Raw genomic sequence first — 13,721 nt, forward strand, 5'->3', positions numbered from 1 at the left:
GTCTTCGATGTACAATAAACCTCATGACGCGTTTATCGATTTATCGGTTTATAGCCTCGGAGATCGTACTGGACAGGCAAGGGGGACTTTATTTTATATTACGAATAAAATATGCCTAAATATCGTGGAATACATTTTTACATCGATAACAACATGTTGTATAATAGGCACCTACTAATAAAAATATTTTACAAACGACGCGTGCCTCTGCCAACACACTTATACTCGCGTGATAATCACGATAAAAATTAAAATATTTTATAATACATACTATGTTGCAGTGAAAATAGTACATGTTTATAATTACTGAACTGTAAAGTTTTTTTTTTTCTATTATAATATAATATAATATTATGTGGTTCACAACTAATCGGGCAACACGAACAAATTGATTTTATTATTTCCTCAAATCTCGACTGTATACCAATGGAAAGCGAGCGTGTTGGGAAATTTAATTATTCGTTTGATTTCGTTAATATATTTTCGTGGGTTCTGTGGACTCAAACACGAAAGGTACACAGCCCTGGGCCCCCCACATGTCATGTTTGTTTCCTTATCAAACGATAGTAATCACAACAATAATAAATTGTTGAATTCAGACCTGTGGCGTCCGCTTAACGAAAACACACTTTCCAGATGACATGGAATTGGCGAGGAAAAAGACGAAATTCGTTACGAACGGCTCAAAACTGCAGTTGGTATATAATATTCGCATTGGTATCTGGTATGATCGAAATTATCAATGTCCTCGCCCCCCCCCAAAAAAAAAAAAATTTAGCTACTGTTTTGTCGATCATTTAATATTATGCCTCGGAACGACACGTAACATTATTACACTTTTAAAATGGTTAGGTTAGGCGACCGATCCGTCTGTAAGCGGAGGTCCTGGGCTGGTCTCGAGTGGCGTACACAGGTTTTTTGCATGTACGTGAGGTGTACGCCCACTACTAATAATGTTTAATATAATTTATCAGAAAACGACACGAAAACCTGTCGTGTTACCAGAGGCCGTTTTAATTGTAAAAATGTCGAGACGTAGTTCACAGGTACGTGTGTAGGGAGGTGTTCGGCGTCAAGTCAGCCGACCACCACGAAACCGTGATAACAAACGCTCGAAAAACAGACCACGGGTGTTTATTAATTTTGTATTATGTTTATTATTATTTTTAATGCGAATAGGTACCTATATTATACAAACGACCTCTGTGATGTCGAGGGACGAGAATCATTTCGCTGCCACGGACGACGTTTAATCTCTTTAAATATTTATCTACTTTTATTATATTTTCTTTGCGCAGTGGAAAAGGATAAGGACACGCCGAACATCACGGTCCGCGTTATTTGCCAATGGCCGCCGCCGCCGCCGTTCTTATTTAACCGACTTTGACCTCTGCAGCAGCAGCAGCAGCAGCAGCGTGCTTAACCCTAGAGACATTTTATGCGATTTTTTTTTCATCATTTATTTATTCATTTATTTTTACATTTGTAATCTGGTCAGATGTTCATGTTTTGAAGCACTCGACACTAAAACATTTCTAGCAAAAATGTTTACTGAATGGTAGATGTATATATTCCAATATTTTTCCACTCCGCGTGATAAGTGATTTCTCTCTTTATTGCATACATCCATTATATATATGAGAATCAAAATATTATTTTCCATCTGAATAGATAAGAGTGCGCAGTTCTGAAATCGTATATAGTCGACGTTTCAACTCGTTTTCTCTCAGTACCATATACGTTAAATCTTAGTATTCGCGTATGTTTAATCGAAATTTCACGATGCGCACATTTCCGTTGAGTTTGTGTAGAAGTCATAGATGGATTAGAAAGATTTTTGATACGATTTTTCAACAGTATAAAAGCTTTTTTGAGATACAGAACTGAAAAATATCCAACCATATGCTATGCGATTTGCCAACACAATTGTTGTATAACAAATGCACAAATGCATTTAAAATTATTGCGTGGTGTATTACTAATTAAAATGTATTATTATGGGAAAAAAATAATTTATGCGAACTAAATAATATTTTTTTACGATTTAATTATAATCTGAGTCCAAATTGTACATACCGAAATGCAATTAATATTGTCACACACACACACACACACACACAGAAATTCAAAAAATCATTTTAACCTAAATAATATTTGTATACTTTTTGCAACCTAGATACCTTGTTACCTATGTAATACGATAATATTGTAAATCATAACCATAACTCATAAAGGTTTAATAAAATCCAAAAAATTATCAACTGAACCATTCAGTCTAGTGTCGAGTTCCTCAGATTCCTCAGATTTTTAATTATTATGCCACAGGGTGGAATTTGGGTGTCAAAAAAGGACAGACATCCTTCATATTCGGTTATTGATAATCTTGCACTCATTTCACAATTACAACAATCGCAGCCTGATTTGTATAACAAAAGTGAACGCTCGCTTCCTATTTTTCAAATGAAATTTCGAATTATTTCAAATCTGCCAGGAGGATATAAATATATATATATATGATTTTGACGTCATACAATGCCGTATAATGTGTCACAAGAACAATTAGGAATTATTTTTTTTTAACATAAATTGTCCACACAGATAAAATAAGCCAATGGCGAGTTGAAAAAAGATCCAATAATAATAATAATAATAATAATTAAAAACTTTTATTCTGTTGCCCTTGTCACAGAATCACATTCCGTGACGTGTATCAGCTATAGTGGATAATAATAATAATAAAAAATCCTGCTTTATAAGCATTCTGTTTTTGGGTTTCGTTATTTATTACCACAGAGTTATATAGAATGAAAAAAATTAGCATTGTCATACAGCATATCAAAAAATCATTTTTTAAGGGGCTATTATTTCGCTGCATTGTTCAAAACTTAAAATAATATACTACATATTATTACACGGTTGGTGTACACTTACATGATTTGAACATCCATAAGTATTATATTGGCCTGCACACGGAAGTTTGGCTCATTTGAAGACCAATAGGTTCTAAAATAAGTAATAACGAGTTAAACTTGTTGGCCTATAGATGTTTTTATCTAATGTTTCGAAACTAAAACTAAATTCGAGGCAGGGGAGTTTTAGTGGGCTAATTTTCAAAGTTTAACGTTTTTTGTTTGAAAAGTGAATTTAATATTGAAAGTTTTAACGTATGTAATATAATATCATATTATTAGCGTTTATGAAAATAGTTTCATTAAAGAAAAATAATGAGCCTTAGAAATTAAAACTACCTATTATTAAATTGAACTATTAAGAACGCAGATATAAATATGTAATAACGATTTGTGATAAGTGAGGTTATAATATGGATAAAAGTAACAATTAAAATAATATAGGTAAGAGAAACGAGCCACACTTAAATTGTGCTGTTTCGCAAATCCTTTATTAGATTAAGGAAAAAAAAGTAATCAATGACTAGGTCAGATATGTGACGTCGAACCCGATAGATATAAATGCCACACGCACAGACCATAATTGTTTCAAATTGTTTGTGAGTTGCAGCTGCGTTGTAAATAAATGTGCAATTTTTATTTTGAAAGCAATTATAATTATTTTTTCGTATCTGTGCTAGACGCGTTTAACCGATTAATGAATCGGAAAGTAAATCCAATAATAAATTGTCGTTACGGTTCTACAATGATATTAATTATTTTTATTTTATTAATTTTGAGTAAACATTTTCGTGAAAAACCACAAAATGTTAACGTATAAAGTCCTATAACCTATACAATACAAAATGCAGTGTGTAGGTATTCAAATATATATTTTTTTCAATAACTCCAGTGGTTTTTCCAATCGCATCAAAGGGGTAACAGTTTAAAAATATTTCTGCTATGAATCCAATAATATTGACAATAATAATTATTTCAAAATATGTTTATTTCTCAACTCCTCTCTACTAGTTACTGCAGGTCTATGCATCTAGACCATTTTTTTTAATAGCAAAATAAAAAATACTCATAACGTTACACTTTTGTTTGTAGTACTATACCATCGCATTTCATATTTATTAAATCTAAAAAAAATAACCTGCAGTATAAGTATGTATTTATGTAATATATGTATACGTTTAGGAAAAGAGATAACTAAGTACATCAGTATAATGATGTTAAGCGAAGAATGCATTTTTTTTTTTTTGGAATGACACGATGAAACCTATTGTGTATAATACTGTATGCCTCTTTAATTTGATTTCCTCGGAATATTATGAATACGAAATAGTATCTAATCCGTAGGGATATACTTCATAATATGTTTGTACCCTTGAGTTATCTAAGTACTTATGCATTAATTTTTTTCTGTAATAATTATAACACGTGTATAGGAATCAAAACATTTGAATAAATACATTTTTTTTATTTAAAACTATATTCACTCTTGTTTTGGATTAAAACAATTTACTCAATTTCTAAGTCCAAACATATTTATTCGACAGTGTTTCGTATTGTATCAAACCACGGTATTCAAAATGGTTATTATTTTCTATTTTTCATCAAGTTCGTATTTTTAAAATGTGTGTATATATTTTTCTTACGAACGTTTCAAAACCATTATGTTTAGTTATAGTTGTATTGTAACGATTTCAAGGTTTAATTTTAACTATTAAAACAAACAAACAAAACTCTCGAAATCATGTAAATTTATACTGACAATTTTAAATCGCTTTGATTAATGTGCTTATATACGTTTGCCTGCACGTGTACAAATAAAAACTATCTCATGCGAAATTTTCATTTCATATATATTTGGAAAGCGTATCGTTGATAGTCAATTCAAAGTGTGACGATAAACCTCGAGGGGAGATACTCTACAAGCGCGGTTAATGTCTTTATAAATTAGTCCCGTTTTGGGGTTGAACGGATTTTTGCACTACGAATCTCCTGCGGGACGACGACTAGATTTTACATCATAAATCACATGTGCCGGGCGCACTTATGGGATTTTCGACTATTTCATCAAAATAAATAGACAGATGAACTGCTGCAGTTCACCGCAAGTTTAAAACGTCGTGACCGACTTTATTAACGCCGCGTGCCTTTCCGGTTTTTATCCATTTACGAGATTAGATTTTGATTCGGAAAACGGTTTAGCCGGTGTTACATTATAATTATCGTGACTATTATAATAATTGTTTTGTTATTGTAACATTGTTTAGAGCGTATTTAAATCCTGGTCGGCTGTGATGCACACAAGTCCACGTCACATATTATCGTCGTTCGACTAAGATAAAAAAACAAAAAACAAAAAATAAATATAATGTAAAACGTCGGTGATTTGCCGAGTACCGAGGACGTTTGTAACCACAATAGAATTTTTCTAATAATATCGACACGATCGTATTGTTCTTATTGTCGCCGTCGCCGCGTGTGAGCTTTACCGACCGCGTTGGAGAACATGCCCTCGTGCGGCCGTCATCATGTGCACTGAACGCGTCCGCCGACGACGACATGGCTATCGTTTTATCAGCTAAATCGAAGGTGATAACGGGAGGAGCGGTGGGCGTGGCCTGTCTGCTGTCCGGTCTCATATTCTGCAACCTGTTCGGTTGGAACAGTCCAGTGGACGACGACGTTGGAATCGTGGCCAGGGGAGTCGCCAACGGCAAGTCGGACAACAGACCCAAGAAAAATAATAACTGGTATCCAACGTCGTTGCACCTCTATCAAAAGGTTACGTGTTTTTTCATTGATTTTTTGATTTGTAAATATTATAGTATAAAGTTGTCGTACAAACGTAGTTAGTAAATGAAACATCATTCGATTTTTTTCTTGTAGAAATATAGGCGTCGTATGTAGCTAGAGTTGGTTTTATTTTTACACACTTAAACGTTTAAAATACCTACGTTGAAGATTCAACGACAAAAACACCGATTCCCTTATATTAGATCACCTCCCGATGTTGACGAGTAACATTGTCTGATCTTTATAAATCGTGAAATATACGATTACTTCTTATCATTCTATAACACTTAAATACTGAGTCATAGATTGTATTAAATATTATAATATACTAAAAATAAGGGATAACAAGAATTGTCTCAAATATTATTATGATATTCGTATGAGTATACCTATCTAGTTTAATAAAGTTATTTATCAGAACAAGTTTAGAGAATTAAATCAAAAGTACCCACCCCCCCTCTAAAAATTGGGTATGCAATTGTCTAATACAAATCGATTTAAATTTACATTTAAATGTTCAATATCATAATGGTACCAGAGCTACTCAATTTGAAAAATATTGTTGTACATGTGCGTATCCAATGCACACGGACAACACGATTCGTTTGGGTCGTATTTTGATTTTCTGTACACATGGCACACTGTGTTACTGTGTTAGTGGACAAGTTGGTATATGATATCATTCCAGTGTTTGGAATCCGCCAAGCAGATTCTCTCTAAACTTTCGGACATGGCATAAAAACTAACTTTCAACGTACCATGACAAAGTATACCTAAAATAAACTATTTATTTTTATTATTTTTTTCGTATTATATTAACAATTTTTAAATTTATATTTTTTGAAAATCAAGTTTTTGTGATTCGAGGGAATCAAAAATGTATGAAAGTCGTACTCAAGTAAACGTCAAAACAAATTTGAACCAGTTTTTGGAATCCTTTATGCTCTTCTACAGTTTACGTTAGAAATTGGATTTCGTGTCATGTCAGAAACGTGCTGGAGTAACATACTACCAACACACTTATTGTCACACTGGCGCATTGTGTAGAACGTACATAAGGTATAAAACATCAAAACACATATACAAAATCCCAATAAATCCTCTCTTCTAATCCATGTACGTGGAATGGATTTAAAGAAATTACGCAATTTAAGCCCATGTGAAAAAACGATTGAAGAATGTGTATTCAATAATAAACTATCCCAGCATTAAATGTAACTTCAGTTAAAACTGAGCGATTGGAAGCAAATTTTTCTCTAAAACCATATGTCACAAGGTTTTTACAAATTTCCCACTACCAAGCACTCCTAACACTGTTCCTATTGATGCTTATATTGATGCTATAATACATGGTTAAAACAATGTAAATTATAAATTTGTATTGGGACAAACTGTGAACCCAATTTTGTGAAAAACTATCTCATTTTTAGCACCATGTGCAAATGGTATTCCGAAAAATGTAAATTGTTGTCACGAAACATCGTTAAAAATTCGTTCACAAACGGTCGCGTTCTTAAACTCGTCGGCATTCAAGACCTGCCGTAATTTTAGTGGACAATCCTAGTCGCGTTGGGGCGGTGTTTATGTCAAAGCAGGCGAATTAGGAGGATAGTAAGAACCAGTAGGACATCATGTCCGCATTAAAACACACATTTCGGCGTGAAAGACAAAAACGGATCGCAGTTCGGTGGTCGATGGTTGTGGGGCGCGACTGCGCGAGTCTATAATTGGAAGGGTGAGGAGGAGACCGCCAGTAAAGACGGCGAAGAAATGATTGCGCGGAGCAATAATATTCTAACGACTTCCTAACGAGCTTCCTCAGAGGCCGGTTTGGAATTACGATGGGAAAAAAATAATTTTTATTCAGTGCGGAAACTGCGTACAACGAGCAAATAAATAAAAAACCGAAACGGAACAACGACATTAATTTTTATGAAAATAAAACGTTTTATATTTCTTTCAAACTCGATAATTTAACTTTGTTCGAGTGTAGTCGCTGTTGCGTTATTAGTCACTGTGGACTTAATTTCGGGGACGTGATTCATGCCATTGCGCTAAGTGTTTGAAACTCATTTAAAGTTATTACCGGTAGTACGCGATTAGACCGAAATACAAATGGGAAAAGCCTAATTTATAATTTATTAAAACGCGCTCGGCTCCGAGAACTTCTTCATCGACGATTTCTGTGAATAAAAATGTCCGAATAATCGTATATGGTTTCATAATTATTATTATCATTATTATTATGAGGTACGTAATAGAAAGTTTCTGGTAAGAGAAAAATCTTTTGCAAAATATTGCATGTTGTATATTTTAAATAAGTTATCTTCGTGCGATATTTTTCGTTAATCATGTTTTACAATAATCATTTCAAATTTGAGGTGATGCATTATTTTATTCTGCCATGAAAAATAACTGAGCATAGACTCAAACACAACTACAACTGTATGTAGATGAGTCATAAGTGTTGTTATAATTGTTGTTTCACTTACGCTGCGAGTTATGCAATGCGTTCAGACGTACAGAAATTTGATAAAAACAATTTTAATCAGACAAAACTGGTCGTAATAGACCATAATTACCGCATATAGGTTAGGCACTCAATGATGTCTCGTCCGTTTTATTAATAATATTATGGCAATTATACAAGTAAGCTGAAACGTGAATAAAATTCCACGTATTTTTGAATGACGAAAACTGAACACGTCCTACTGACTTATCGCAGCATAGTCAGCGTGGACCAAAAGTCTTGAGACACAACAAATTACAATATTCAAATTTCTAATTTTAAACTTCTGCGTCCTGAAATGTCCGAAATAAACAAACGAAAATCATTGTAATAATATTGACTTAATAATTCCCAGCGCGTGAAATGGTTTGATGGTGATTTCGGACGTTTTAGAGCAAAAACCTAAAACCTTACATGATTTACATACAGATATATTATTAGGTTATATGTGTACACAAATGTTTGGATTTATCATTGAACATTCAAATCCCATCGTTAAATATACAGATCGACATTATTCATACCGCACCGTATCATATATATATATTCGGAATTATTTGGAAAATCAAATTTGTGCGATAAAATAAAGTGAATTTATAATATCGCGTTTGGGATCGCAACTACAAGAGTTTTTGAATTAAATTATAATTGTAGACTAAACAATCCAAACAACGGAATCAAATTAAAAATTAAAAGTGCCACAATTTCAGTTCACTAACTTGTTCGCTATAGTAATAATAATAATATACCCCCTAAAATCAAATAATCATAATATTTCAACATTAAAATTAACAACCCAATATACATTCTGAAATCCGTCGAAATGAACAATATTATTATTGTACGTGATTATGATTCTTTTTAATGTACAGATATTCGGGTTCATTTGTACTTGTTAATAAAAGTGTACATTGAACAATAATTATTTCACGTTCCTTAACTACACTTTATAGAGATTTATCTAATTATGTACGATATTAAACATGAAATACTGATTTATAGTTTTTTTTTATTTAAAATAAATATGTTTTTGGGCTGGATACAAGATATTTTGTTTACGACCGATTTTTCCTAAGTTTTTCGTCGAAATGAACAATATTATTATTGTACGTGATTATGATTCTTTTTAATGTACAGATATTCGGGTTCATTTGTACTTGTTAATAAAAGTGTACATTGAACAATAATTATTTCACGTTCCTTAACTACACTTTATAGAGATTTATCTAATTATGTACGATATTAAACATGAAATACTGATTTATAGTTTTTTTTTATTTAAAATAAATATGTTTTTGGGCTGGATACAAGATATTTTGTTTACGACCGATTTTTCCTAAGTTTTTCGTTGTCAAGGTATAAATTAATCAACTACAATTTATTCTTATTTTCTGGTATGAAACTCGTAATATTTTAAGTATAATATTAATTGCAATTAAATAACGCCGTGTTTCATTAATGTAATATATTATGATATGTCTAATTTATTGTGTTACAAAATGCAAAACTCCTCTACAAAAGTTCAACTTCAAGCGTATTATCACGATATAACGTATTTTAAAATGATAGTTATAAAACAGAACACGAAATTTCAATTAACCGTCTTCCATTTGGGAGCCGCTTTTTTAAATTATATGCAGAGTGTATATATGTTTAATAAATCAAAATGTTTGTTACAATCGTCAAGGAACCTGCAAATCCTATCGATTTTTCATCGAAACGATCTTTGAGACTGACTAAAATTAAGACACGATCCTCAATGGTTCGATTTTCAAAAAATGTATTCATTTTTTATTTGATAAAGAAGTGTACTTTGCGTCGATCGGATCATATTTATTCAATGTGTTTTATAGTTTTAATAGATGTGATACAAACAATAGATGTGATACAAACAATTGATATAATTTGAAATTTTTATTCAGGAATTTTGCTAAAATGATTGAAGCACTTGCTCCGACCGATGCAAAGTGATCTTGTTTATGCTTTCAAACGTCCTTACATTATTTAAATCGGACCTTTGGAGGTACTTAAATTAAAAATTACACGTTTTCCGCGGCATTAAGTTAAATCGTAAGTGAACATTACATAATATTAAATACAATAAAATTAGCCATCGGGCTGAACGAAATAGAAATAAATGCAAAAAAGTGTACGCAGTATTGCAGTGTCTGAAGATACTATTTAGGGACTTATACGTAAGTTAATCATACAGTACTCTTAATTCCTATAATATTATTAAAGTTGGTAAATTAAGGATGATCATATCGATTGTTACGGATATACTTTAGAGAACATACATGAAGCAAATTCTATATTAATATATCATGTTATGGATAGTTGCGTCGTTTTAGAAATGCATTAAGTAAACAATTAAAATATTTGTTTATTTAGCGTTTAATATATTTTAATACAATTATTTACATTTTTTTTTTTTTAAACGGCTTTCATATAAATTTTATTTATTCATCCTCCTGACGATATTTTTATATTTGTATAAAGTTTGTAAATACACTCATATATTATATGATATATTATACTACTTCGACCCCATATATAAATAATATATATATTATATAGGTTTTTACTGCGCTCATTATTACATGTATAGTATATGTGCCTAACTTGTACAGTCTATGCAATTGTTTAATTGTACAAGCGACCGTTTAATAACCATTACAATCAAACATTTTTATAAAAATGGGTAATTTTATTGAAACCCGAAATTTTTGAAACTAAAATGTTATTATAAACATAAATTAGAAATACTTGAGAAATACTCTGATTATTTTATCCGGAGCCAATAAAACATCGTTCCACAACCGCCGCAACGTACCAATATTTAAGTTGATAAAACCGGGAACTCCATCCTGCAGGATAATTCGTTTTGAGTTTGACTTGCAACTGCAGGGTGGATCGCTGTAAAGGTGTGTTCTATTTAAATTCAATGAGTAAACAATCCTGAACGACGGTAACGGATAAATCAGCAATCATTTACAAATACATCAAAGGAAGATGGTGTTATAGGAATATATTTAAATTATTGTGATCATTATTTTCTAAATTTAATGGGTTTAACTAGTTTTTGACAAAATAGGTGCCATGATAACGTCATTAATCGCGTACCATAGATTAGATGGGATATGTTCACGATATAAATTACTTAAAATTAGTATACCTACTCGCTAATATTTTTAAAATAAGTGTGTATAAATTGTGCTTATGCAATTGTGATGTACGTCATGTTGAAGTGATTAATGTATTTATTTCTCCGCGAAACACAACAAAATAACTAGAATTGATTGAAGTAAAATCTTTCATTTTCGTTTAATAGGTTATCCTAGGCGGAGATTTCGTCAACATTTGAAATAATAAAAAAAAAATTATGAGTACCTACTCAGTTTACTGATTCAATAATATTAAGTTATATTATGCACGATTCACAAATTCAATTCATTATTATTGGTTTTCCTAGTATCATAATATATTTTTATCATTATTTGAATTGTGCAGAGTTTATTGGCAACAACAACATTCTCCGCCTGGAAATTTTTTTTTTTTTAAGATAAATAATAATTTATATCAAAACAACGAAATCACATACAGTGTAACAATGTAACAATAAATTATTAATTAATCTACCTCATTAAGTAAAATAATCAAATAATCTCAAAAAAATTGGTTTAAAGTTTTCAGATAGCATTCAAGGCCTTAAATATCAAATGTTATTGTATATATAATATTTATGTACGATCGACATAAATGGAGTATATAATCGAAATGTTGACTGGAACTGCCTGTTTTGTGGCCGATGTAAAGGTCGAATGAACTAAGGCGGCCGTGTCGATGCGCTGCAACACCGCCGGTTAGAACCCAGTCATTGGTAACCTCTGTGCCTGGGACTTCCTGTTGCTATTGACATGGTAGAAACATATAATATGGTGCCTCTAGAAATTCAGTAACCAGGCACCAAATGACCGTACTAGGTTGTAAACATGGCATAGTCCAATCAAAGAGTCGTGCAAAACTCAAAATATTAAAAAAATTGTATTCGTTTTGATTTTGATGTGTCCATTCAAAAATGGTTTTTATTCTTTAATAGAATAAAATATAAGCTATAATTTGTATTGGCAGTTCTTTGGAATATTTTGTATTTTCATTTTAAATTTATGATCATTTCAACGGCACGTACACTCAGTAAGAATAACCGTTCTATTATAGAATAATAGTGGAAAAAATATTTACTGATAAGGCGAATGATATTGCAATGCATATTAAACGTTACCACCATTTTGATCTTGATTCTCATCAGCCATATTTTATAAATTATTCTGCCAAGGTTTGGATGGTAAAATTTTATACTATAATATAAAACCTATAACTGTATAAAATATTAAGTTAAAAAAAATATATTTATCGTTTGTATTCAATATTCTTGTACACGAATACAAAAGCTTTCGAAATTCGAAAACACTATTCATGTATTACAAATTCATAAAACTATAATTATAAGGTATTCTTTATTCCATATAACAGTAAATTTGAGGGAAGCGCATGATTGAAAATGTTTCTCATTTATTATTTCCAGTTAGGTGTTTAAAAAATAATTATTTTTACCGGTTTCTATCATAACAATGCCTGGATCTCTATAATGTATAAAATGTTATAATAATATATGGCCTGTGCATGTAACTTGTATTAGTAAATAAATCAATTGAAAAAAATTAATATTCTATTTCATCATAATATAACATAAACTCAGTTAATTATATTCTACGCTTATCTCGATTAAAATTCCAAATGTCATATTAAATATTTTATAGTAAACATACATATTGCACTTCAATTAATATATACAGCAAAAACATGTTTCTTTTCATCTGTAAAATGTATGCAGATGATGAAAATTGACAAATTGTAGGATCTGTTTTCTCAGTACCAGTAGTTTTTAGATATTATTTTACTCACGGTAAAAAATGTTCGTGTCGTAAACTTATAGTTTCTAAGGTAGAAAAATATTATTCACTGGAATGAATGAGATAAAATTGAATGGGTTTGAAACACATCTACACGGAGTAGGTAGGTATACTATTCAAGCACCAAGAAACTTCGTAGTAAATTCGAATATGATTTTTTTTTATCGAAAATTCATACTGAAATACCTATTACAGCATGTGTTTGTCATATAATATATTTTCATACGTTCGAACCATATGATGCTAAAGTGTAAATCAAGTAAAGGTCAGCAACCTTTTATAGTATATTATACTATAGGTAATATTAGGTATAGAACAGAGGCGTACGACAGGTATAATATACTTACTTTGTATTTACTCATAATATGATAGCAAGTTACGAAATATAATTTAAATTAATTTTTTTTTATTGTTCAGTAAAATATTATACTTCAAGTTTTTTATTAGTGCTGGTTTTTAAACCTTGGTTTCTAAAAAATGTCTTTAGAAATTAACCTGTAAATCAAGTACATTTCTATAGCTATGATGAAAAGCGTGGTA

At 31.2% G+C, this 13,721-nt stretch overlaps 1 protein-coding gene across 4 annotated transcripts in view; it reads left to right on the forward strand.

The window, feature by feature from the left end:
* Positions 1–13,721, forward strand: part of LOC111034025 (collagen alpha-1(XVIII) chain) — a 246,854-nt gene that overhangs the window by 79,433 nt on the left and 153,700 nt on the right. For 2 of the 4 annotated variants that reach the window (XM_022315044.1, XM_022315045.1), the window contains exon 2: positions 5,174–5,687. The exons of the other annotated variants lie outside the window; for them this stretch is intronic. In XM_022315044.1, coding sequence (XP_022170736.1) covers positions 5,466–5,687 — 222 coding nt within the window. In that variant the 5' untranslated portion in view covers positions 5,174–5,465. The remainder of the gene's footprint in view (positions 1–5,173; positions 5,688–13,721) is intronic. 4 annotated transcript variants of the gene reach the window in all.

The sequence above is a fragment of the Myzus persicae genome, unplaced genomic scaffold (genome assembly GCF_001856785.1).
Source record: "Myzus persicae strain clone G006 unplaced genomic scaffold, MPER_G0061.0, whole genome shotgun sequence".
Lineage (NCBI taxonomy): Eukaryota > Metazoa > Arthropoda > Insecta > Hemiptera > Aphididae > Myzus > Myzus persicae.